Here is a 23,757-nt window from a genome sequence, read left to right on the forward strand (position 1 = left end):
ATATTGCATCAAAACTGACAATGACAAAAACCATTCCGTGGACTGTCATCATTGCTTCCTGTTTTATGTCAGACTCTGCTCTTTCCACAGCTTTGCTAACATGTTTTTTCATTCCCTTAGCAAATTTGCCTATTAACAAACTGAATTTACATTTTATATTCCCGATTGGGTTAAGTTAATTGGCAAAGAACTATAAAAACCCAACACGAATAAACATTGAAAGGTATTTTATTTTATTGTTTAGTCACTGAATTAACAATAAACTTAAGACTAGTGCACAAAATTACAATTAAATGTCAATAATAACAAGTTCTTCAATGCATAAAAAATTACAAGGACACCAAATGCTACATAAAAATTTTGCCTTTTTCACTGAATGAATAAAACCAGTTTGGCATATGTGATATGAGGATTACCATCACTAGTACCATATGATAATGATTATTGTGAAAAAAAAGGGCAAGAAGGGCATGTAGGCCATCTTAATTTAAACTGCAGATGTAATACAATTTGTATAAAAATGTTACAAGTATCAAAGAGTGCATTCAAGTTAATCTGCAGACAAACAGATCTGTGGATGAAATATGGCCGAAGACACTTAAAAGCAATGCCGACTAATCCCGTGATGCCCCCCCCCCCCCTCCACACGCACTGTTCCATGCCGAGGCCTAGGTACTCTGGTTCCAGATGTAATCCTTTCAATGCCGCATGTGGGAGACCCTCAGGGGACTAGGTGGCTTGCTTTTAAGTGGGACACTGCCCATATTTAGTCTGCGGATTAGTTAGTCCATGGATCATCTGTTCTGAAAGCACCCATATTACCACCGGTGTTCACTACATGTCCAGACCTATGGAAAGTAAATTCAAATTGGAAGGGGGGGGGGGGGGGGGTAGTATTTTTTAACATTGGACCTTATTTCACCTAGATAACCCAAATGCTGTTGACAGGGGTAGAAGGATGCCATTTTCTGGGTCTTCAGAAGGACAATCAGAATTTGGCAAGTTTACACTGACAGGCACCTAATTTTTTATCTGCCAGAAGACTGTCAAAAATGGATGGGTCAATAAAAATAATTTGGAAGACTGTTAGAAAATCCATGGATCCACCCCTGGTAGACCCTAGAACAAATTTTGACACAAAGCATTTTTTTCTGCTGAAAGAGCTGTTCTCCTCCCAGCCTCCCTCCCCCCAAATTGCCTACAGATGGGCGTCTTAGCAATATGGCATGCATGCACATTGCGACTAAAATTAGCTATAAAAGAATGTAACTATAGTAATATCAACTGAGATCCGTGTTTTTTATGAATTGCAGTTGGACTTAACCACATTGTCCTCACTGAAAATCAGATCTGCCAAAATACAGGTTATTTTGAGAAATAAAGAAGGTAAAGATTAATTATTAAAAAAGCTACCCGAAATTAATTTTCATGGAGTATTTTGTATCAAGATTTTGCAACAATTTCCAACAAACTGATATCATGATAGTAAATAAAATGTTCAAAAATTAATACAAAATTGTAGTCTTGATAGCAAAATGTTAAGATCTTATATATTAAATGAGAACTGTCTGTTCCTTTTCCTATATCTTTTTTTAATATGATTATAAAATATTCGTAATATATCAAAGAGATGCACTGTCTATTTTTGTACAAAAAATTGAATCTGATTAAATGTAAGTATTCAACATGAAGAAAAATGTTTCCACACACCAAATTTAAAACAAAAACATCAATCACCTGAAACTGAATACACATGATGAGCAACCAATGTACTGGTGAATCCTTAAATAATTCTACAGTATGGATTGGTTTCCAATCTACTACGGGTGTATACTCTTCTGTGATACTCCAGAATGACAATGTGGATTTCCATGCATGCACAGACATTTCATGATTTAATGTCCATACCTATACCTCTACAACTCAACAAGAAACAAGACATTAATATAGTTTCACTGGCTTGGTGGGAAATGAATAATATGGGTTTTTTCGTTTCTTTCTTTAAAAAAAAAAAAAAAAAAAAACATCAATGTCATTTGGCCATATGCCCACTAACAGCATGACAAAATAAATTTAAAAAAAATCATTTATAAAGCTGAGAGTAATTACTGTCTAGTTTTACATATTTTCTACCAGAATATATAAAACAAATATGTAATTTAAAAGCATTATCTTGATTAAGTACATCATATTATCTACAAAACTGTCCCCTTTTATTTAATAAATACAACAGTTAAATTAATGAAAAAAAGAACAATATGCTTTTTGGCCCGTATGTGCACTTTGGAATATTATATCAGTTTAACATGGCTTCTAATTATACAACATTGCACATTCCATTTGATATAGAGACACATGACTAACAACAATATTTATGAAAAAACAACTTACATCTTATATAGCCCAAGGCCTCATACTACCCACCAAGACTTTCCCATAGGTGGCACATCCTACAAGATGAGCTTTAAAAAGTCACTGTTCTGAGGATGAGATCATGTCACCATCTGACTTTTCTTCTATACATGCATGTTATGGATCTAACTAATTAAAACACACATGTAAGATCTTAAACGTAAGTACTGTATTGCATATCGCTGACCCTAAAGGAGAGAAACTGACTCTTTTTTTCCCACTAAACACTGCACGTCTCACCCTATAGCATACATGGTCTTATCATCCATTAGTATGAACTGTAAACAAGTATGGATTTCCTTAGTTTAGGATTCTACAAGGCAGCTTACACACTATAGTGTTCATTGCCTTTAAGAGAGAGAAAGTGTAAGAGAAAGAGATGGAGAGAGAGAGAGAGAGAGAGAGAGAGGGAGAAAAAAATCTCCCTCAGGACCACTATCCCTCTTTTCACCTCGACTTATCATCCTCATTTTCACATTCTTCCTCTACCTGATCAGTGAACTTGTAGAAATACGGCAGGTTGTAAAAGTTGTGCTCTGCCTTGACGTGGACTATAACTCGCCCTAACACCAGTTTCTGACCGTAGGCAACCGCGTCTAAGGTATCAACAGCAAGACCGACCTCCAGGAGCCATTTCACGAGATCTTCGCCAGTGAAAACGCTTCGATAGACTCGCATTCGGAACCTGGGTGAAAAAATAATGGTTTAGTTTGGACAAAGGTGGTACTGTGAAAAGATATGTGTAAGTACATGTAGATCTTGTATTCATTGATCAGATGTTTAGAAAATCATTGACTGATTAAGGCTTTGGTGAAACTGCCAGACAAGTGAAATTTCAGCTACATAACATTTACAGTTAAAAACTGTATATATATGCATGGTTGTTTGGAATCTTGACCTCATTACAGAAAAAGGGGGTGAACGGCAAGTGCAAAATACACCTTTAAAAAGATCCCTTTAAATAAAACTGGTCATATCTTGGGGATTTTTGACATTATCAATCTGCTATATTCTTGCATGTGAATGTAAAATGGTCACTGACAATAAATACCATACAAAGACCACATTCAGATTCACACATCATATGTTTAACTCTGTGGGGATTTTTGCTAAAGGGCATATCTTTTCACTAAAGGGCAAACAGTGGCATCAGCTTAATTGTCCAACATGCCTCCTCCAGAAGCTAAGGGGTAATTAGCTATGGCGTGCTGATTAAGCTGATTCCACCTCTTACCTTTTAAGATGGCACTATAAATTACAATTCATTTGTAAGGAAAATTACAAACATGCTCATACTGTACTATACTATGACAGATGCAGTTCAAATACGACTTCAGATAACAGACGAGTCCTATTATAAATATATACAAACATGTATATTCTCACTGAAAGAAATAACTTATACTGTACAGCAATCATGCACTAACAGTGCTACATGATAAAATGGAATAAAAATAACTACTCTATTCTGTGTGGCAAAAAACAAATATCACCACATGGATTATAAACTTACTCAAAGAGTTATTCCTGGAGCTTGCAGGCAAAGAGAAAGATTCAATTACAAAACTCCTGGTAAGACTTCCATAAATTTTTCTTAATTCACGCACGAAAAAAGGTAGAAATGTCTTTCATCTTTTTGTATCTCAAAAGTCAATACAGCCTATATGCCAAAGGACATACATTCAGGGCAAAACTCCCAATGAATTAACATCTATTCTTATAAAAAACACATGGCAAACTAAGGGGATTGAAGGGGAGTTCTTCCCAGCTTTCTTGTCATAATTTTTCATCTTTCTACCCCCACCCTTTCACTTTTGATGCCAATTAAATAAAACCATTCACCAATATCCGTTTTGGGCATTGAAGCTGCACAAATAAAAGTAGGACATAGCTGGCAAAATATAAAAATGACCTCTGTTTCTTTCTCTCATCCATTAATTCTCACCTTCTATCTTTGACCAGCTCCTTCTTACATCTTTCTTTGTGATAGTGATTGAACTGTTCACAGGTGTGTTTCACCTCAGGGTCCAGCTCATCCCAGTTTGGCATGTGGATTGTCTCTACACCATATATCAGCTTGCGCCATCTATAGAGAAAATTTATACCAATCATCCTCTCATGGAAGACAATTTCAAATTGCCAGGAATGAACATGTATAGTTCCTGACCCACAAACATTCAGCTTGAAGAAAATGATAATTATGTGAAAATGGTTGAGGCAAAAGAAGCTAATTTAAATAAGAGGAAGAAAAGAATTACTACATTTCAAAAAAATGAAAAATTAACAAGAAAGCAAAATTAGTACATAAAAAGCAATCATTTAACATTAGTGTGAAAGAACCTGAAACTCACATCTGATAATTAAGCAAAACGGTAATATGTAATCATTGATCATTTTATGCAAAAGTTCATGTTTACAGTTATTAATAAAAACTTGTTAGTAATCAAATACACAAACAAGTCATGCATAATAGCAATTCATTATTTTCAATTTCAAATCTAAAACCCTCAACAAAAATTCAATTCTCAAAAACATACACCACAATGCACATACATGTAAGTCAACTCAAACATCATTACAAACACTTGTAAGCCAAAGCAACCAGGTTATTTTATAAATATTCTAGTCAGCAGTTTTCTTGTCTTGACAAAGTTATAACCGCTAAACAGTGAATGCAGGAGTGAATTTTCCAAAAAATCACTGTTGCATTAAGACACCAACTGCCAACTAAAGTTTTTATTAATGAACACGTCTAATAGTGTTACATTAAAATGTCATTTTAGTTATTTACTTTCATTAAAAACCATATGAGCGGATTACTGGTACTGGGTATGCTACTGATTTAACAAAGAAATAAAAACCATATTTTGAAAATACAGGAGTATTATAGTTAATCATCTAACACTAAAAAATCTTTGCCCAGAGCCATTAATCTCCTTCACCCACTTCTACGCATGTTAGAAGAAATGGTGACTAACCAACCTTACAATGCATGTCTTTGAGTAATGGTAGAAAAGCAGAGCCACACCAAGACAACTAGAAATGCGGGTAGGGAAGACCTAGTACATAGCATTTGGGAAACTTCATCACAGCAAATTTTAACCATTTATGGTGTTGAGCTCTTGCCCTGGTTTCACAAAAGAACTTAAGCCAGTTTCCCTGACTAAGAACTTGGTTACCATTATCAAAGTTACCTGGTCACATGGACGCATCTTACCCTATCAGGAACAGCGATACAGCACTCTCATGGAAATTGTAGTCAACTAAGTCAGGGAGCTGTCTTAAGTTTTTTTGTGAAACTGGGGCCTGGTCAAGGTGGAACATTCTGTAGACTAGCAAATATGGTCAACCCAAACTTGATAAAACTCAATCATCATCCTTTACATAGGCCACTAATTTTCCGATTATAGTAAGCCACTGCAAGCAATTCACATATTAAATGTTGCTTGGGGTTTGCACAGTAATGTCGAATTCCATGCTCCAGGCTGCCACAAAAAGTTCTTTTTTCAAAGACATTTTATTACCTATAAGATCTTTGTTTGTATTTTAGTCTAAACGGAAAATGCAAATTTTACTTTTTTTTCATGATGGTGAAAACAAATGCACGAAATTCACTTGATTGATTTTAAAAATGTTAACTACTTTCAAACTACAGAAGTGAGATTTGTAAAGCAGGATCTAAGTGGCATATTTTAGATTAGTACATTCAGGTACAAACTAAAACTTGAACTAGTTCAGATCTTGTCTAAAATATAGACCCAACTAAGAATGCATAAAATCTAAAGCTACAGGTAAATAGGCAGACATATATCTAACAAGTACAGATAGATACAAAGGAAACAAATATCTAGAACACTACAATAAAAACAATAATCATTAAAGCATCATATTCTACAAAATACTCAAAAGTTTATCCTGTTGACCAAAAATAAATAAATAAATGAATGATAAATAAATTATTAGCATGACTGTTTACTTACTTTTTGACAAATGGAATAATTATGAGTTGAGTATCTAGTCCAAATATGGCAAAAACAATAAACGGCTGTAAAGGAAAAAAGTCAGTGTGAACATCATAATTATATATTATCCATTTACTCTGTACAAAATAAGTAAATAAAAATGAAAGGAGAATGTAAAATAATGAATATTTTCGTTTTTAATGATTTGCCACTTTATTTGGACATTTTTTGGTGAAGAACTCCCCATAACATAATAAATCAAATCGAAAGAAATATCACCCAATACATTACCTGTCCAAAATTAAATACACTATCCAGAAACTCTATCTCTATGTACACGCCAGAAGATATATTCTCCCTATACTCTCCAAAAAGCCGCCACAGACATAAGAAGATACCCTAAAAAGGAAAAGACAGGAATTGCTGATCAAAATGATATTAATTAAGGTGGGTGGGGGTGGGGGAGGGGTGGGGTGGGATGGGGGTTATGTTTATTTGTTCATTTCATGTACTTGAGGGCATATATTCAGGTACGATTTTAAACTAAAATATTTTGACATCCACATGTCCAATGTCCCTGAGTGAGTTGATGTCCAAGGGTGGATTTTTAACAAGACCCTGTTGCATCCCAGACAATGATGTGCCTCAAAAATAAATAAATAAATAAATAAATAAGCTAAGGTTATGAAGATGATACACACATGACTTGATCAACAAAACCCTGACTAGTTTTGATAAAGTTTCAAATAATAAATCATTATAGAAGTCTAAATTGTCTATACAGGCTCTGGTAGAATTCAAAATTACTATGGCTTGCTTGCATTATCCCATCACTTACAATGAGCATTGACAACAACAGCACCAGTAACATCACAACATGGCGGGTAATCTGATATTCGTCGTCTGCCTCGGGGTCAGAATGCAAAGTGACTTCTTCTATGGCAGTATTATCTTTGTGGTATTGGCGTACTCTCTCCAGACATTCCCGTCGTTGCGCCTGAGAACACGAGGCTGAGAGAAGACAGGTGTCTTCCCTGAAGTCGCGCTCTGGGGCAGAATTCATAGAATCCCGGGAAGATTGTGAGCCTCCTGCCTTTGATGATTTGGATTTTGGTGCATCTGGGACTATGTCCTCTACATCTGGAAAATCAGAATTTTTGCTTCCTTTCATTGATGTGCAATATTACCAAATAAATACAATTCTTGAAAATAAATAAATAAATAAATAAATTAAATGTCCTCACTGAATCCAACACTGAAGCAGAGATAGAGAGACATACTTTTATGTTGAAACTTTAGGAAATGTATTGATACTTTGTTAGTTAGTTTTTAAATTAATCTTATTCATTCTTTGTCATCTTTTTAACTTTACTTCACAAAATCCTTCATACTGGTTATATAAGGTTTATGTTAGTATTCTTCACTTAAAGAAAAGCTATGTGTGGGAAGGCAAGAATGCTATAAGTTTGAGACCAAAAAGACAATATTATTTTTAATAATCAAACCTTTTAAGTGTTAGTGCTAAAGATAAGTAAATGAAATAGTTTGTTCACACAGGGTCAGTTTAGAGCTGATCAGTGATTGGATAAACTCAAGCAGCTAAATAACCAAGCCCATTACATTTCAGTGGCGATCCTAATACATAGGGCATGACAAGGATCTGTATTACCAAACCTTAACTGGAAGTATTTTTGCATGCGCCATCTTTCAAAGAGAATAATTTGAAATAGTAAAAAGCACATGTCCGTACCCACAGTGGTCATCTTCATGCATTGTTTGCAAGAACCGCATGCCACCTTGTTACTACTACCACCCTCCATTAAAGACATGCAAACACCTTCAAGCTGACTTTTCTTCTGCCTTTGTTGGCGCATTCTGAGTATATCTTCAGGCATTTCATTATCGGTTTCCTGCTCGCTAGGAATATCAAAGCCTTCCTGGTTAATTGATTTATACTTGGTGGTGGTATTACCATTTTGTGGCAACAAATGGTAGTTGTGGTGGTGGCGGTCCCAGCGATGTTGGAGGACGAGGCAGACGATGGTCAAGATGGTGGAAATGAATAGGATGACAGCTGATAATATGAACTGGAAGAGAATTATGGGAATGATGAAAGACATATGACTAAACAGTTTTTTCTCACTGCATTTGAACAAAACTGATTGACCACATTTCTTTAGACAAAGATAAAGGATAAGGGTTCTCTTCAGAGGATGCACACCTTTTAAAGGGATAACAACTCTTCATATGAGATTCAAAATTCCACATTACATAGAAATATAATAAATTCCATTCTACCACCAAAACGGTGGTTATCACAATTATTCTGAAATCTGTGCTTGCCATCGGACCACAAGAACCTTCGTAATAATCTCTTGAAAAACAATTGACCAACTAAGAATGTCAGAATGGATTCATTGACCATTGGTAAGTATGGAAACATTGTTGTTTACCCTGGCCAAGAAAATTCATTTTATGCCCTTCCTGCCAAAATGGAGAGTTGTTATATCTTTAAGTAACTGAATATAATAGTTTTGAAAAAATTCATTACTGGAATGAGCGTATGTTTGAAATTTGAGAGAAAATGCCATTAACTCCATTACGACTTATTGAAATCGTTAATTCAAAATGCATCCCTTCAAAATTAGTGTTCAGTTAAAAACATCTGTTATCCAATGAAAGCAAAATATTTAAGACAATTTTTACAAATATATTGACACATACAGATACTTTAATTAAATATTTTGTTTGTAATAACAAATCATTTTGGCTAAGTGATTTCAAGGTAAAAGATGTTCCATTAAAAAAAAAAAGTCTCATCCCATATTTATATTTTGATGTTATTAAAGAGGAATATAAGCACTAAAACGATATTTTATGAGAAAATAGTCAAAAAATTTAAAGAAACAGAGCACACTTCAATATTATGATCGACTAGAATCAAAAGATGATCATTAACTTATTACGAACAATACACATTCTTGTTACCAATTTTTTCAAAGTAAATTACTGAAATATAATAAACACATTAAAACTGCTGGAATGAATAAGCAAAAAGTTGAAAGGTAACACTTCTATTGAAAGTTATGCAGTTTAACAAAATAAGCTGTAACAAGCAAAGCAATATATAAAGGTTCAATTTCCAAGTAAAAATGTCATTTTCAGCTGGTAAAGCAAAAGGCACATATCAAAGCAAATTTATATTTAAACATAACTAGTACTTCATGGCTAGCTGAATTTTTTAAAACTATGACAAATTTTACATAAAGTTTTCATAAAAAATAAAATGATAAAAGATGAACACCTAATCATATTCTTTAACTTAAATTAAGCTGTTTACATTTTAAGTCTCCATTTATTGCATTGATAGCAATTTAAACATTCAAAAAGCTATTAAAAGCAGAATCACATTCAGGATTCCAAATCAGAGCACCTGTCAAAGTCAAGCAAGTAAAAGCGGCTATGATCTGCTGAAATGCCACCTGTTTGTTAAAAAGCTCCGACAGGGCCTCTTCAACCTACAGCACAGTAAGATATATCAGCTGAAAGCTGTGATAATGCAATATAACCAGTACCAAGAAAATATGTGGGTAAATATGCCTGTAAGATAAGAAATGACACATACACATATATGAAAAGCAGACAACAATATACACTGCTATAAACTGCTGTAATATACCAAGTGCTAACTTTTGCAAGACATTCAATTGCATGAATAGCCCTTTGCGTCAAGAATACTCAGAAGGTGCATTTACACTGGAAATAGGTCCATCTACTCTAGATCTCACTGTGAAGTGTCTGATTGAGGTACAACATAAGCTCGCCATAGGCAAAAAATGCTACCTCCACGCTCCGGCCAAATACCACATTGTGGTGCATGTTACATCAGGGATCATTGGAAGATCTCTTTAATGCCCATGGTAAGCTAAGTACTCTCTAACCTCCCGCAGAAAAAAAGTCATATTAAGATGGCTGTCCTATCTTCAGTGTAAATGTGTCTCTGATGTCTCACACAAACCCCTTTCATGACATATACAACTCATAACACTGCAAAAAGTTACACTATTTTAGCAAATAAAATGGCCAACTTTTCTATGAATCTTACAAATTATTACCTGAGGGTTGCCATATTGGAAAGAAGGATCATTATCCACGGTGCGTTGCCCTGCAGTAAATATTAATAAGAGGCCAGTGGAGAGGATAGGGACCCTGGAAAAAATGGAAATAAAATTGATATTCAGTATCATCTTACTGTATCAGACATGCCCTTGTGTCACTATAAATGACTTATCAATATAAAGGGCTATAAAAACCTCCCAAGTCTGACAAAACTGTTGGCAATTTAAGTTCCCAAACTTGCTTGTGACTGTAACGGTTTTGGCTCTGCTTCCTATTACAAAGTCAACCATTATTACTAAATGCTAATGCATTAAGTAAAGCTTTGCAACAAAATGAAGTTCTGAGTTCTAAAGTGGAAGCTAGGAGACTTACCCAAATCCACCAAACAACAAACAGATCCGGTTCCGTAGCACAAAGCAGATGCTGCGCACTTTGAGGAAGCAGAGCGCTAGCGCCACCATGGCGGTCATGCAGCGTGAACTGAACACTCCAACCAGGAGGATGACAAACTGGATGTAGTGAGCCCAGCCGAGGTTGGAAGGAATGAGGTGCCATATTATCATGCCTAAACAGCCCAGGGACTGAAATTGTTGAAATGAGGACCTTGTTGAAGGAGCATCCAGACATTAATAGCATTAAAGTTAGTCAGTTACCAACATATTGTTTAAGGTACATCGCCTAAACAGCCCTAAACTGCAAGTCTTCACAAGATCATGAGAACCTTGTTGAAGTAGCATCCAGACAATTACTGCACTAAAGTTGGTCAGCTACTACCATACTGCTCAAGGTACAATGATAAGCTTCTAAGTAATCAAAGGCATTTTTTTTCAGAATAATTCCAGTACAAACAAAATCAACTTAACATAGATATAAATTTAGCCACTTGTCTAACCACAGATTTGGATAACTGAAGAGACAATATATTCAGGTATTGTCCCAGTTTTTACCTGTGCTATCACTAGCATCATTACAAACTGGTGAGGCACTTTTCTCCATTTTCTACCCAGAATCATCACAGTCATTGTCCAGACCTAAAAAAGGGAAAAAGCAGCATGTGTATCAATGTTCAGTTTTGTTATAAATGAGAATTTTTTCATTAAGTTTAGCCTGCATGCTTCCTTTTTTCTTTAAGAATGGGCTCTTAAAGGAAAAGGAAAATAGAAAGATAGAAAGAAGTCCTGAAAATGAGGAAAAGCCCCAACCCCTTATCTAAGAAATGTGAAAATAATAATTCAATAATTAAACGGAAACAATGAGCTACATGTATATCAATTAGGCCCACAAACTTGGCAAACTACTATAATTATTCATCATTTTGAGCTTAAGAAAAGAAGAATGCAGGATACTTACACTACATACAATACCCAGTATACTGACATCAAATGAAGTGATTGTCAAAATGTCTTTATACATATCTGGATCTAGCACGGGCAGCGTGATCACGCGTGCTGACACGAACATCAGAGGTGCAGACAGAAAGGTCCCTATGACGGTTCCTGCAGCAATCTGAAAGTTGACGTAAAAGAAATTTTTACTTTGTACTACAGTCACTGCTAGTTTTTACACCAGATGTTAAACCAGCTGTAAATCAGCAATATTAGCCCACTGGCAAGGGCCTTTGACTGATATATCTGGTGTCATTTAAATTGAAATTAAAAAAAAAAAAAAAAAAAAACTGATTTACCAGTAAAAAACTTCACCACAGTTTCAAATCAATTTTTCCTCATCTAAAAACTGTTTAGAGACACATTTTAACACATTTGAGTTCAGTTTGAACTTTGAATTAAATACTTACAGTTTCTGGTGCCAAGTTATATGTGCTGGCATATAAAAATACACTGGGAGCAGTGGGTATGGTACCATATAGAAAGCCATATGAACTGTAGGCAAGGGTGTCATTTCTATTCACACTGGGCTGTAGACCTATGACAATCTCTCTGGTGACAAGGGGAAGAATGAGCCTGGAAAATGATAAATTCGAGTCCTAATTTAGCACATGACTTTTGATTCTGGAAAATAATAAATCCAAGTACAAAACAGAATCCTTTATACCACTTTAATAAGAAGACAATTGTCACGCTGGTTGAGCTGTATAAATGTAATGACAAAATTAAAAACATGGGTTACAACCTTAAGTTAAACAGGGTTTAAAATATAATGACATGTATTACTCATCCCAAGTACTATGAGCAAAATAAGAACAAAATATCAAACAAGATTCAGCAATCAAATTAATAAAGAAGCTGGTTCTTTGCAAGTGGGTCTGTCAAGACAAAAACTTGCCAAAACTTATCACACAATTTGTCTGTCTGTTCCACATCTTTTCTTCAGTTCTTACTTCAGTAAAAAAGAATACTTAATGATACTTACAGTTTGGCCACAATCAGGAGTATAGGGGTAATAAGTGCTTTCCCTCCAATGTGCTGTATCTTTCCCACCATACTCAGTCCCAGGTAGAACAGCGCCACTGCACTGAAGGACTGACCTACAGGAACATTGACAATATCTGTGTCACACTTCAGTTTGCTATCAATCAGACATGGGGAAAACTTAAGACATATTGAAGGTCAGGAAAACCTGCACTCAAGCATCTGAAGGTCCTCCCAATTTAGTGCTGGTCCAAACTATTTACAATATGGCGATTTATTATTTTGTATTGTGTTTTCACATTAACTTTGCTAGGCCAGATGACCTGCGACATCAGAAATCCTGCAGATCCTCTGGCATTTCAAGTGGTCATGACCAGTCGGACAGGCATTTTCCCCCCATGTCCGATAATAAAGGCAATGAGCTGCATCAAAAAAGATTTGAAAACTGATAGTTGTTCCTGATTTAAAAGCCCCAAAACTGGTCTACTTCAATACAGAACAAATCAGTATAAGGGTCTACTAAACTGACATAACCAATGATCTTAAACATTATCCCTTGTTTTTACAATTCAGTAATCTCACTAGGATATATATGAATTGTTAAAGTTATTTTCAGTTTTTTTTTTTTCAAAAATACACATCCACACACAAATGTTTGCTTACAAACACACACACACACATACACAAACACACACACACATATATACACACACACACACACACACACATACACACACATACACACACACACACACACACACACACCTATTCCAAACCTTTCCTCACCTAACACAGTCAGAATGTCATCAATCACAGCAGGCAACTTGTGGTTGAACACAAAGTTCCCAATGATGCCAATAATAGTCATGAATACCAGAGGATTGAGCAAAACTCCCTTGCACACATGAAGCGCCAGCTGGAAAGTAGACAAACATGTTTAGTCATGCAATGAGGTCATAACATTTCTTTATTATCTTTTAAGTGCTGGAAAACATCTATCAAGGCCAACTTTGCAAAGGGCTCAAGTTGCAGTCAAAGCTTAATTTAAAAATACCATGCAACACTTTTTTCCAGAACATAAATATCATGCAATGTTTTTTCACGCCCAGCTTGGTGTGATAAACAAAAAGAAGAGCATGAAAACGAAAAATATGATTATTTAATATTGCAATTTTAAAAGTAAATTTAGCTTGCTTCTCCAATCACTCGTATCTGGCTAACAAAAAACAAGACCATCTTAGCTAAACAATCTTCAAATATCAATATTCACTTTTTTATACCACAAACCTTTAAATTGCTGGACTTTTCATGTTCCCCAGATTCTTTTCTCTTCTCCAGTTCCATCATGGTAAAGCCTATAGGATTCAGTATGACCAGAGATATAGGGGCAGCCAGGTAGATATACTCTATAAAGTTTGGGTGCGTTCCCTGGTACAAAGCACTAACTGGAAGGAAATGTAATAATAATGATATATATTTCTTAATGTAAATAGCACAGTACATATCTTAATGACATGTGCACTGGAAGTTAATTTTAATTTAATATTGTGTATGAAGGGACTTCTATAGTAATAATAACAATTCAGAGAAAAAAAATAGAGGCAAGGGAAATATGTTCTTTGGTCATATTGTTTCCTTCAGTAATGATTAAGGCACCAGTCCACCCCCTCCCAAGCTCCCACACCTATGTATTACATTATAGGCATAATACATCAATGTCTTGCTAATTTCAACCCTTTTGTGGGGGCCCTATGATTAAACCAAGCTATGCAAGGCCGGATATTTGTATCCCTCTGGCCTCAGGGGCCATTTCTCCAGTTTGGTGCCATGCCCATTACTGGACAGGCATATAATTATTTAGAACATACAAATTATATTAATTTTGCTGTGGATGACAATCTTAGAAGACACACAATGAGAGTAAGACTTTGACAACAAAAAAAAAAAAAAAAGATGTCTGAAAATATCAAAACCAAAACTGCTGAGAAATTAACAGTATACAAACTAAAATCTGAATTTCAAATTGCTAGAATTACTCCATTAATTTACAGATTATATCTCCATTACTAGCTCCAGAATGGAAATTATCTATTTAAGTCTCACTAATTTACACACATAACATGAGCAATGGTAATGTACAGGTATATAATTAATATTAACCTTTAGGAATATAGGAATAATGGAAGTTTAATTCGAACCCTGTCCTTATTCTGTAATCTAACCCTGATTGTGTGACATAACTGAACCACGTTGACTTACTGATAGGGTAGCCGAGTGCAAAGTCATTACTCTGCGTAGTAAATATGGCATACAATCCAGCCTTCCCATAGCTCATCGGCCGAACAAGAATCAGCGTAAACACAAGCACCACTAAAAACAGTCCTGCTTTTGCGATAAGTATGCTGGCCAAAAATTTCCAGTTCACTTCACTAAAATTCAAAGTGGCCATGCTTTTGAAAAGTAACGCTGGCAAGGCAAACGTTGAGACATAAGTGCCAATTCCCTTTCCCTGGAGTTTACCAATAAGGTTGAAACGTCCAGCGATGTATCCGCACAAAATGATAACGAAGCACTGCACGATGGCAGGGTACAGATTATTGAAGGGGTCCTCCATGTGTATGATGTCACTAGATGGCGTTGTCACCACAGTGGAACCGTTTGACACCACCAAAACTGACTTGTCTTGCAATCCTGCCATTTTGAATTGGGAAAATATTTACGAAAAAAAAAAAAAATTACCACTATTTGTCAACACTTCATTCCAGTTTGTCCTGAAAAGAATATACTAATACTTTGAAAAACCTCTTTCACGAAATGATAAAATCTCCTCCTGTTTCTTTAGATTTCATAACAATAATAGATCTTGCTTTTGGTTCTTTGTAATCACTAATGGCAATCGTTTCTTCACTTAAATATCATGTTTATCTTTTTCTTACTTCTCCAATTACTTTGTTAAAACAACTTGGAAAAACAATTCTCAGAATCTGGCTATCTTCTTCTCTTACTTCCTTTCACAATATCTCTTTCCAGTTTTTATCTCAGAAAGAGTAGTCATCAAATCTCACTCTAACTGGAATACTTAATAAATGTGTTGACCGTATTGTCTCAAATAAAAGGTCTGGTGGAGTCCTGACATTTGATCGTCCAATTCCAATAACAAGTCCGGAATGAGCTTTCCTTCAAGTTAGTTACTTCAGTATCCACTGTAATTTAGTATGAACTATTGTCTGTTGCTGATGAACGTTACTTTGAATAATTAAGGTTCATATTGTCTGGCAGTAAGAAACCTTGAACTTTATGTGCTCCTTATTGGTCCTTTTAGAGTTGTACATGCACGCAGTGTTCACGTAGCCGCATGTCAATTTTTACTTTTCACCTAGAGACACCAGCTGACATGTGAACAAACAATCTGAAAACAAAAAAAGAAAAGAATCAAAAACAGGCAAGAATAATGCATTTAGGACATGAACAATTCAGGCAACCAAGTGGAAAGAGCTGCATGCAAAGAGCATTAACTTCAGAATAAAATGCCCAAAACTTGGCCTTTAAATGCCAGTCACATACAGCCACGTGGACCATCATGTGACCCCCCCCCCCCACACACACACTCACATGTACATAAGTGTACAGTTATATAAATTATATATTAGTAACTTGGTTATACAAATCTTTAGCGACTAGTAGACACTTTTATAGGGAAGGTCACGAATTACAAAAGATGGATGCTCGGCATGCTTGATATGTTCAGACAGATGCAGAGCTCTTCATTTAGAACTTTTCAGATACTATTAAGCTAGTAGCATCACAATCAGAACTGTCATTGGCAAAGACAACATGTTTTGACTTAAAGACAATTGTAATTTTTTGGATAATTCAACTCCCATATTGTGAAAAAGGATTACTAGTAACTAATTCTGGAAAAAGTCTCAGCCATGATTTTGATGCATGTGCACCTTTGCACATTCTCAAGCATCCACGCACATGTACACATACATAAGATCACCCTTCTTCCTTTATCGTGTCTTAATAACTCGTACTGCATACATTCAATGATAAAAATAATATATATATATATAATAATTACTCACTTTTCATTCAGAGTTGATCATCATTGCTATCTAGACAGCATTTCTGCGATTTGCGTTTAAAGACAACTGTTACAGATAAACAAAATGTAAGGTCCACGTTACATCTTAATGCGTACAGTCTTTATCATTGGTCAAGGTCTTTTTGATATATATACTTTAAAGGTATAGCAGGTGTTTACGTTCACATGCATGTGGCAGTGACACTAATCAACAATTCATGATTTGGCAAAAAAAAAAAAAAAAAAAAAAAAAAAAATCATACTTACAGAGACAACAGTTCGGTTAAGTCAAAATTAGTCAAAAGACAAAGGATTTACATGTATATACTAGTATATGTATGTTCCTGTCTTCCAGCAAAATTTCTACAAAAGATCTGCTTATACAACGTAGGTCCCACAAATGACCTTGTTCATAAAAAGGAGGAAATGTGCCAAGTGCCCTGTTATGTACTTTACATAATATCATAACACATGATTACTTGCTTATTGCAATGGTACTAGTAGGTACTCCTCATATAGCTAGTAGCAATGCCTGTGAAAATAGTAAATATTCAAAATTTATAGGTCTATTTAAATCTCTGCCATGAAACAGAAGTAAACAAAGTAAAGATTTCTATTGACAAAATTCAAAATTTTTCAATGTGACGTTTTCAGCATTATCTTTTCAAACCACTTTCAATCATTTTCTGGGCTCAGTTATGCAACCGGGTACTGGTATTGATCTCAATGAAAGTAGAACTCCACACATAGTATATATATGTTTTTGACATCAATGGCATGTCAGCAGTACATATTGCACATAACAATGGGTGGAGATCTATACCACTTGCACCAGAATGATGTAACTCTATGTGCATACTGACATACTTGTTTTCCACTTCAACCATACAGTAGAGCTAGTACAAATACATCAGATCTCTTTAAAGCCAGTTGCCAGCAGAATGAGTACTAGTACATAAAACCAGCATCAAATGTAAAACACGCGAGGTGTGGATACTGGTTTACATAATGGCAACAATCATGTAGGCAACTACTACATAATCAGAAAAAAATCCAATCATTCACAGCAAATCTGTGTTTATACGGGTGGGTTTTATACGGTTTAAAAGATCCCGATTATCATGCATTGACAACATATAGTGGCCTGACAAGAAAGGGTCTTTTTATGTTATAATTGCTATATTGTATATGGCCCACTGAGTGTTACCATGAACTATGGATGGAAATACATACAATATATAAACATGCTGTGGCCTTTGAGAGGAAGACTGGGCATACATACAAATACCATCTTTCCAGTTCAGTGAATGAAATGCCAAGGATTTAACAAAGAGCACTGAGCCTTGGTCACGTCAGGGAATCATATCATACGATATAACTCCCAGCTGGTCACGTTTAACCATGTCTATCACAGGTTGAACAAAACAATACATGTAAGACCAAGAGCACCTGTTTACAAGTTGTACCAACTAGTATTGTAGTAGGTTGGCCCTTCTGACAATGCACTTGGACAATGTGACAATGTGTAATTAACAATTCATATCTTCATATAGTTCAGGCCAGGGTACAAGAAATAACCTGATTATAAATTGTCACTTAGAGGGAGTTCCAAGTCTCCTTACTAATCCAGGGTAATCAGCTAAGAGTCACCTTAAATGTGACAATTATCTCTACATGTAAACAAACAAGGTTCAATATATATCTTTGTCAGTCCATCTTGCAATCCTATTCAATACGAATCTATACAGGGTTTACATGGATCAAACACTTAAATCTAAACTAACCCAAGAGTGGAAAATTCACCTTTTCCCATTGGCATTCCCTTATAATTGTTACTATTAGCCTTACCTTTCTAAGCCCAACTTGATGAGTAGAAAAATATGTACGCTTGCCAGTTTACTCAATGAAACAAATATCAGAATTATAAAATACCATTCAGGACAAGAGGCAGAGTTGCCCTCAGTGGATTAATAGCCAGCATAATAAGGTGTCACAACAATTGTGAATTAGAGTGGAATATATAACCTGATAACAAGACTTACATAACAACCTTTTCATGCACGTGGACTGCCATGCTCTACAGCTGAACTTTCATGTCAGCTTTAAGTAATTCAGTAACAAAATGAATGGTGAAGTTTCTAATGGTCAAGGTGACATTTTGAAATATTGACTATGTTGGTAAACAATGGCAGTGGTTGTCTTGACTATACAACAGGCAATTCAGCTGTCATCTAACCACTCTCTTTCTCTGTCTCTCTCTCTCATACTCCCTATTTATTAACTATAGATATTTTTACAAACAGGAAATGAAAACATTAATAACACACCCACAATCTTAGTTTCATCCAGTGTGCTTAGCAAATCAATAAAAGGTACATTCCCTACATAAAAGCTCATTCAGTGACTGGTATAACATCTTCTCTCTCATTGTTATAGTTCTAAAAATATCTATTATCTGTTTTTATTTCATTATATTTACCAAGAGGAAAAAAGGGAAAACAAGCAATTTAGCAGTCAGGGAAGGACAGGATAAGCCTTAATTAAAGAAGCACTGCTCATAATGTTGTGTACAGAACCAATCAATATCTTAGCTAAGTATAGGCGAATAATAGTCTCTGTGTTGACTCTGGCAATTTTCTTTTGTATGGGTATTGTTAACTGCAAATGCCAATAGCTCAGAATCATAGCAACCAGTTGGTGCAAATCTGATTTATAATCTGCAATTTTATATTTTCCAGAAATATTTAGATAATTTAATTAAATCCTCTAGCTACTAGTACATTGATTTGATCTTTAAACAATGTGGACCGGTTATCAGACTGATATTAATATTCTTCCCTTTTCAACCAATTCCACTCTGCTTTATTTATCATATGCAACTGCATGCTCCTTCTATATTATATTAAAATTTGTTTTTCTTCATCCTTTTAAAATATCTTTTAATTTTTTTTCTCAAACATAAAAGTGGGTCAGCTCATTTCATCTATTGTACTGAGTTCTTTAATATACCACCGGGTATAAAATTACTTCTAAGGATACTGGTCTGAACACTATGATAAAATGGGAAAAGTTTGGGTCTAAAGAAAAATTCTGTAGGAGTGCTATTAATGCATGATTTTTCATGACAGATGCTACTAGTATAACAGAAGATGGCATGATATGGTATGATTTAAGAAAATTATATACATACTTTACTGGTCTTTTTATAGTAATTTTGATGAAATGATGAATTAAGTCAGTGTCTTACCAATCAAATACTAATCTTCCCAGAATAAGGCCAACCGTAAAATATTAAAAATTCTCAATCCGCGTTCTTGAATATTTCAAATAACAAATCACTTGTTTGTCCTTCAGGTTAGCATTACCAACAAAAACCCACACAACACTCTCTTTTTATCTAAGCTTCGCCAGTAAGTAAAGAAGCACAGTTTTAAATAGCAAAATTATTATAAAATTACTAGTATAAAGCAAGCAAGGTCCCTCCCACTACGCAACCAAGTTAGAAAATAACACACACCGCTTCAAATCCCTTACTAATGTGCACTCACCTTTCCAGAGTGGAGAAATTATTTATATACTTATCATAAATATCAAACATCCCTTTCCACAATCAAAATTTGTCTAAACATGGACAAAACACACCATACAGTTACTACTCCATATGCTTACCGTGATATCCTGTCGGCGGTAACATGTCAATTTCGTGCCAAGGTCAAGGTCGATGGAATTGCGCTAGGTGAGACAAACTTCGTTGGACTAGGAGGAGACAAACTAATACAATTGATAGATGAATTGTTAACAGATCCCTTTAGGAACAGAAAGGCCCAAGTCAGTGGTCATTAAAAACGTGCATTTTGACCCTAATAGTATAAGCCGCTTAACTTTATTTTAATAAAATTTATTTAAAAAATAATAAAATTATCCTTATAAGCCTATCTCTTTCTGTATCTTAGGGGCCTACTTAGTCGACGTTTTTGAGTTCATTTTGCAATTTTTCAAAACGAAAGATATTCTACCAAATCGGATAAAATCGATGAGAATAGAAAATATCAAAGAACAGAAAAACTCGATCTTCAACCAAGGACTATTATCAAAATGAATCAAGTCAAAGTTATTGCAGAAAATACAATGCGGTGTAGCGTGACAGAGAGTCCCCTATGATAGAGAGTCCGCTTCCCATTCATTTGTACAGATAAGCCTCGCCCTAGATTTTGACTCACTTTGGTAAGGCTAACCCTAACCAGTATAACTGAATGGAGGGCGGACTTTCTGTTAGACGGACCTTTAGTTTCGTTACACCGGTATAAAAACAACGTTCAGGCAACTGAGTAGGCCTAATCCTGGTCGAAGACAAGGGGAGTTCTTGTGGACTTTTTGTACTTTTATCATTTAAGTGACAAGAAAGAAAGAAAGGAAAGAAAGAAAGAAAAGAAAAGAAATATGGAACATGTTGGTTACCGCACCGTACTGTTAAGCCTACCAGTGGATAATGGGTTTGGATAGAGGTGCATGCACTTTTCAATATGTCCGCGTCGGTGGCGCGTGGTGTCAGCGTGGTAATTCAAAGTTTTGATCATATCAACAACTATGGGCTAATCTGGAACTGAAGTAGACGAAATTTTGTGTCTGGACTTTTGGCACACCGGGACTTCAGTTATTGACCTACATGTAGGCTTCATTTTCTAACAAACCTTAACTGATACCTATTCTGATGAATAATGAATTGAAAAAAAAAGTTTTTGTTTCTTTCACAGCAAGATAAGCAAAAACAAATTAAACGCCCCGCATGCAACCACGCTTTCAGTTCATAATTTAAGTCCTAGCAATTACAATAACTTCTTTATCTGTTTTTATCAAAGGTATGATTTAAAAATTAACTAGAATTTGATTACGTCTTTGGAAATTTCTTTCATGGTTTTTGACGTATTGACTCAAATCATATTGTACGCAGCATCGCAGACACAGCAAGTTTCCACTAAATACATTTATCAATTCAAACGGATGCTGTTACTGCCCGAGCAGTTTTGCCGTGGGTGACGTGCGAGTGAGTTGGTGACGTGTTCCTGCCTGTGGGACGTGTGCAAGAGGGCCAAAGGGGGGGGGGGTGTGTGTGTGTGTAAAGATGTCCCCAGCGTGCACGCTGTAAGTGAAACTTGACATTAAGTCTTCTTTCGTATGTATATATTTTATGCACATGTGGGACAATAAAAAAAAAAAAAAAAAAGGACGTAGTTATTCCGAACACAAATTACTTTCCCATATATCTACGACATGGGCGGCAGACCCCGTATGAGAGATGTTTATTTTCAACAGAACGGCAGATACCGGTACATACAGTTGCATGTTTGACATTTTTCATTACAAGCCATGTTTGATTTCCGTACATGTAACAAAAAATTCCCATTAGAATTTTCCCAGTGAATGCTTTTGTAAGCAGAAACCACATAATCTTTTAATATACATCTTGGTCTATAGACCCAATTTGAGAAACCACACTGGCGTAATTTCCTTTTTTAACCAAATAGAAAGCACGAAAAAAAAAAAAAAAAAAAAAAAATGAAACTTCTCAACTTTGCTCGATACCCTCCAATCTGAGTAATAGACGTTGTATAATAAAATCGATTCTCGGTATTTTTATCTTCTTTTAAGCAATGATTCACCAAATACACCGGCGTGGGCATCACTGTATAAAAACAATTTCGTGATACAATTTTCTAGGAGCTTAAGGAGATCAACACCTCCTTTAGACACGAAGAGCAAAGCTTAGCTGGGACCCGAACATGTCAATCTCTTAATCTCAGTCGTCTCACTTGGACTCAAAATGCACAGATATGACGACAAGTCAAAGTTAGCAAAGTCATCTATTTGTTCCAATGCGATAGGGGTTAGCTAAGCTTCCTTTCGCCAGGCGATAAAACGTTTCTGATAAGTCTACTAGGGCAATCGAGAAACGAAATCCATATCTAGATAGTGAGATTAAGAAGAAATAGATGGGTTGGGTAACGCCAAATCGAAATATCAAACACATGAAAAATGAGCTCTGCACAATCATATGTCTTGTGTATCAGCCTACACACCCTTGAACCTGACCTAAACAGAACTGGTTCAGCTCCTTTTTATTCTTTCAACTTAAATAGAACAAAGGCTTATCGGTGGATGTGGAACCGCAGCTTGTGTTTGTTTCATGTAGCGAGAAAAGAGAAAGTTCCATTCATATATCAAGTTCAAAAATACATATGAGGATTTGTAAGGTTAAGACCCAATTTGCGGCCACGAAAAAAAAAAGCAAAATTTTTGATGACTTGCACGTATACACCTGATAAATGCTTCAACATCGGGTAGTGTCAAGCAGGTTAAGGAACGCACGACATTAAAATATCAACGGCACTTTTGGTTAACAGCAGTGATTAAATCAAAATCAATTTTAATTGAATCAATGCTGATTTTGATAAACAGTTCTATTTCGGTTAATGGGTCAAAGTTTGAGTCATTATCCGAAGTAAAACTGTTTATCAATATCAACTTCAAACGTTAACATCCGGAGATGAACGTACAATCTAAATGCAAGTTCAGTTTTGGACGACCTATCTGCTTGTTTCCTATAGTTTTTAGATACGACAGTCTCAATCTTAATGCTTAAAAAAGCAAGAAAAGAGAAAGAAACTTGCGTGTTTCAACAAGATATCTAAGCAAAGCAGAAGAAAGTATCTCCTTATCTTGGTGAACTTTGCATACAGTGTTCAGACGTTTAGGACTTAATTTCCGGCGAATATAACACCAACTTGCAATATGGCGCGATTTAACCAAC

At 35.4% G+C, this 23,757-nt stretch overlaps 1 protein-coding gene across 9 annotated transcripts; it reads right to left on the minus strand.

Moving 5' to 3' along the window:
• Positions 1 to 212: 212 nt before the first annotated feature.
• Positions 213 to 20,675, minus strand: LOC106156598 (lysosomal cholesterol signaling protein). 9 transcript variants are annotated; one of them, XM_087012899.1, is made up of 17 exons: positions 20,619 to 20,675; positions 15,122 to 16,271; positions 14,150 to 14,307; positions 13,649 to 13,778; positions 12,864 to 12,978; positions 12,289 to 12,454; positions 11,844 to 11,999; positions 11,441 to 11,524; positions 10,866 to 11,074; positions 10,490 to 10,583; positions 8,125 to 8,461; positions 7,213 to 7,514; positions 6,666 to 6,773; positions 6,393 to 6,457; positions 5,395 to 5,448; positions 4,358 to 4,498; positions 213 to 3,097 (listed from the first exon to the last, which is right to left on the minus strand). In XM_087012899.1, exons 2-17 carry the CDS (start codon positions 15,558 to 15,560, stop codon positions 2,860 to 2,862), a joined length of 2,796 nt encoding a protein of 931 aa, XP_086869025.1. In that variant the 5' UTR covers positions 15,561 to 16,271; positions 20,619 to 20,675; the 3' UTR covers positions 213 to 2,859. The 9 variants fall into 9 exon arrangements, with proteins under 9 accessions (XP_086869025.1, XP_086869032.1, XP_086869030.1 ...); XM_087012906.1 differs by having other exon boundaries at positions 8,347 to 8,461; positions 20,498 to 20,624; XM_087012904.1 differs by having other exon boundaries at positions 8,224 to 8,461; positions 20,498 to 20,624.
• Positions 20,676 to 23,757: the final 3,082 nt, after the last annotated feature.

This window comes from Lingula anatina, chromosome 5 (assembly GCF_051362555.1).
Source record: "Lingula anatina isolate TDL-2025a chromosome 5, LinAna3.0, whole genome shotgun sequence".
Taxonomy (NCBI): Eukaryota; Metazoa; Brachiopoda; class Lingulata; order Lingulida; family Lingulidae; genus Lingula; species Lingula anatina.

Excerpts from the sequence above, each read along its gene's own strand:
- LOC106156598 (XM_087012899.1), bottom strand. The coding sequence starts at position 15,560 with ATGGCAGGATTGCAAGACAAGTCAGTTTTGGTGGTGTCAAACGGTTCC. Across the intron at positions 11,075-11,440 it reads TGATGCTAGTGATAGCACAG|TCCCTGGGCTGTTTAGGCAT; the intron begins GTAAAAACTGGG and ends CAACAATTTCAG. Across the intron at positions 4,499-5,394 it reads TCAAAGACATGCATTGTAAG|ATGGCGCAAGCTGATATATG; the intron begins GTTGGTTAGTCA and ends TTTTCTCTATAG.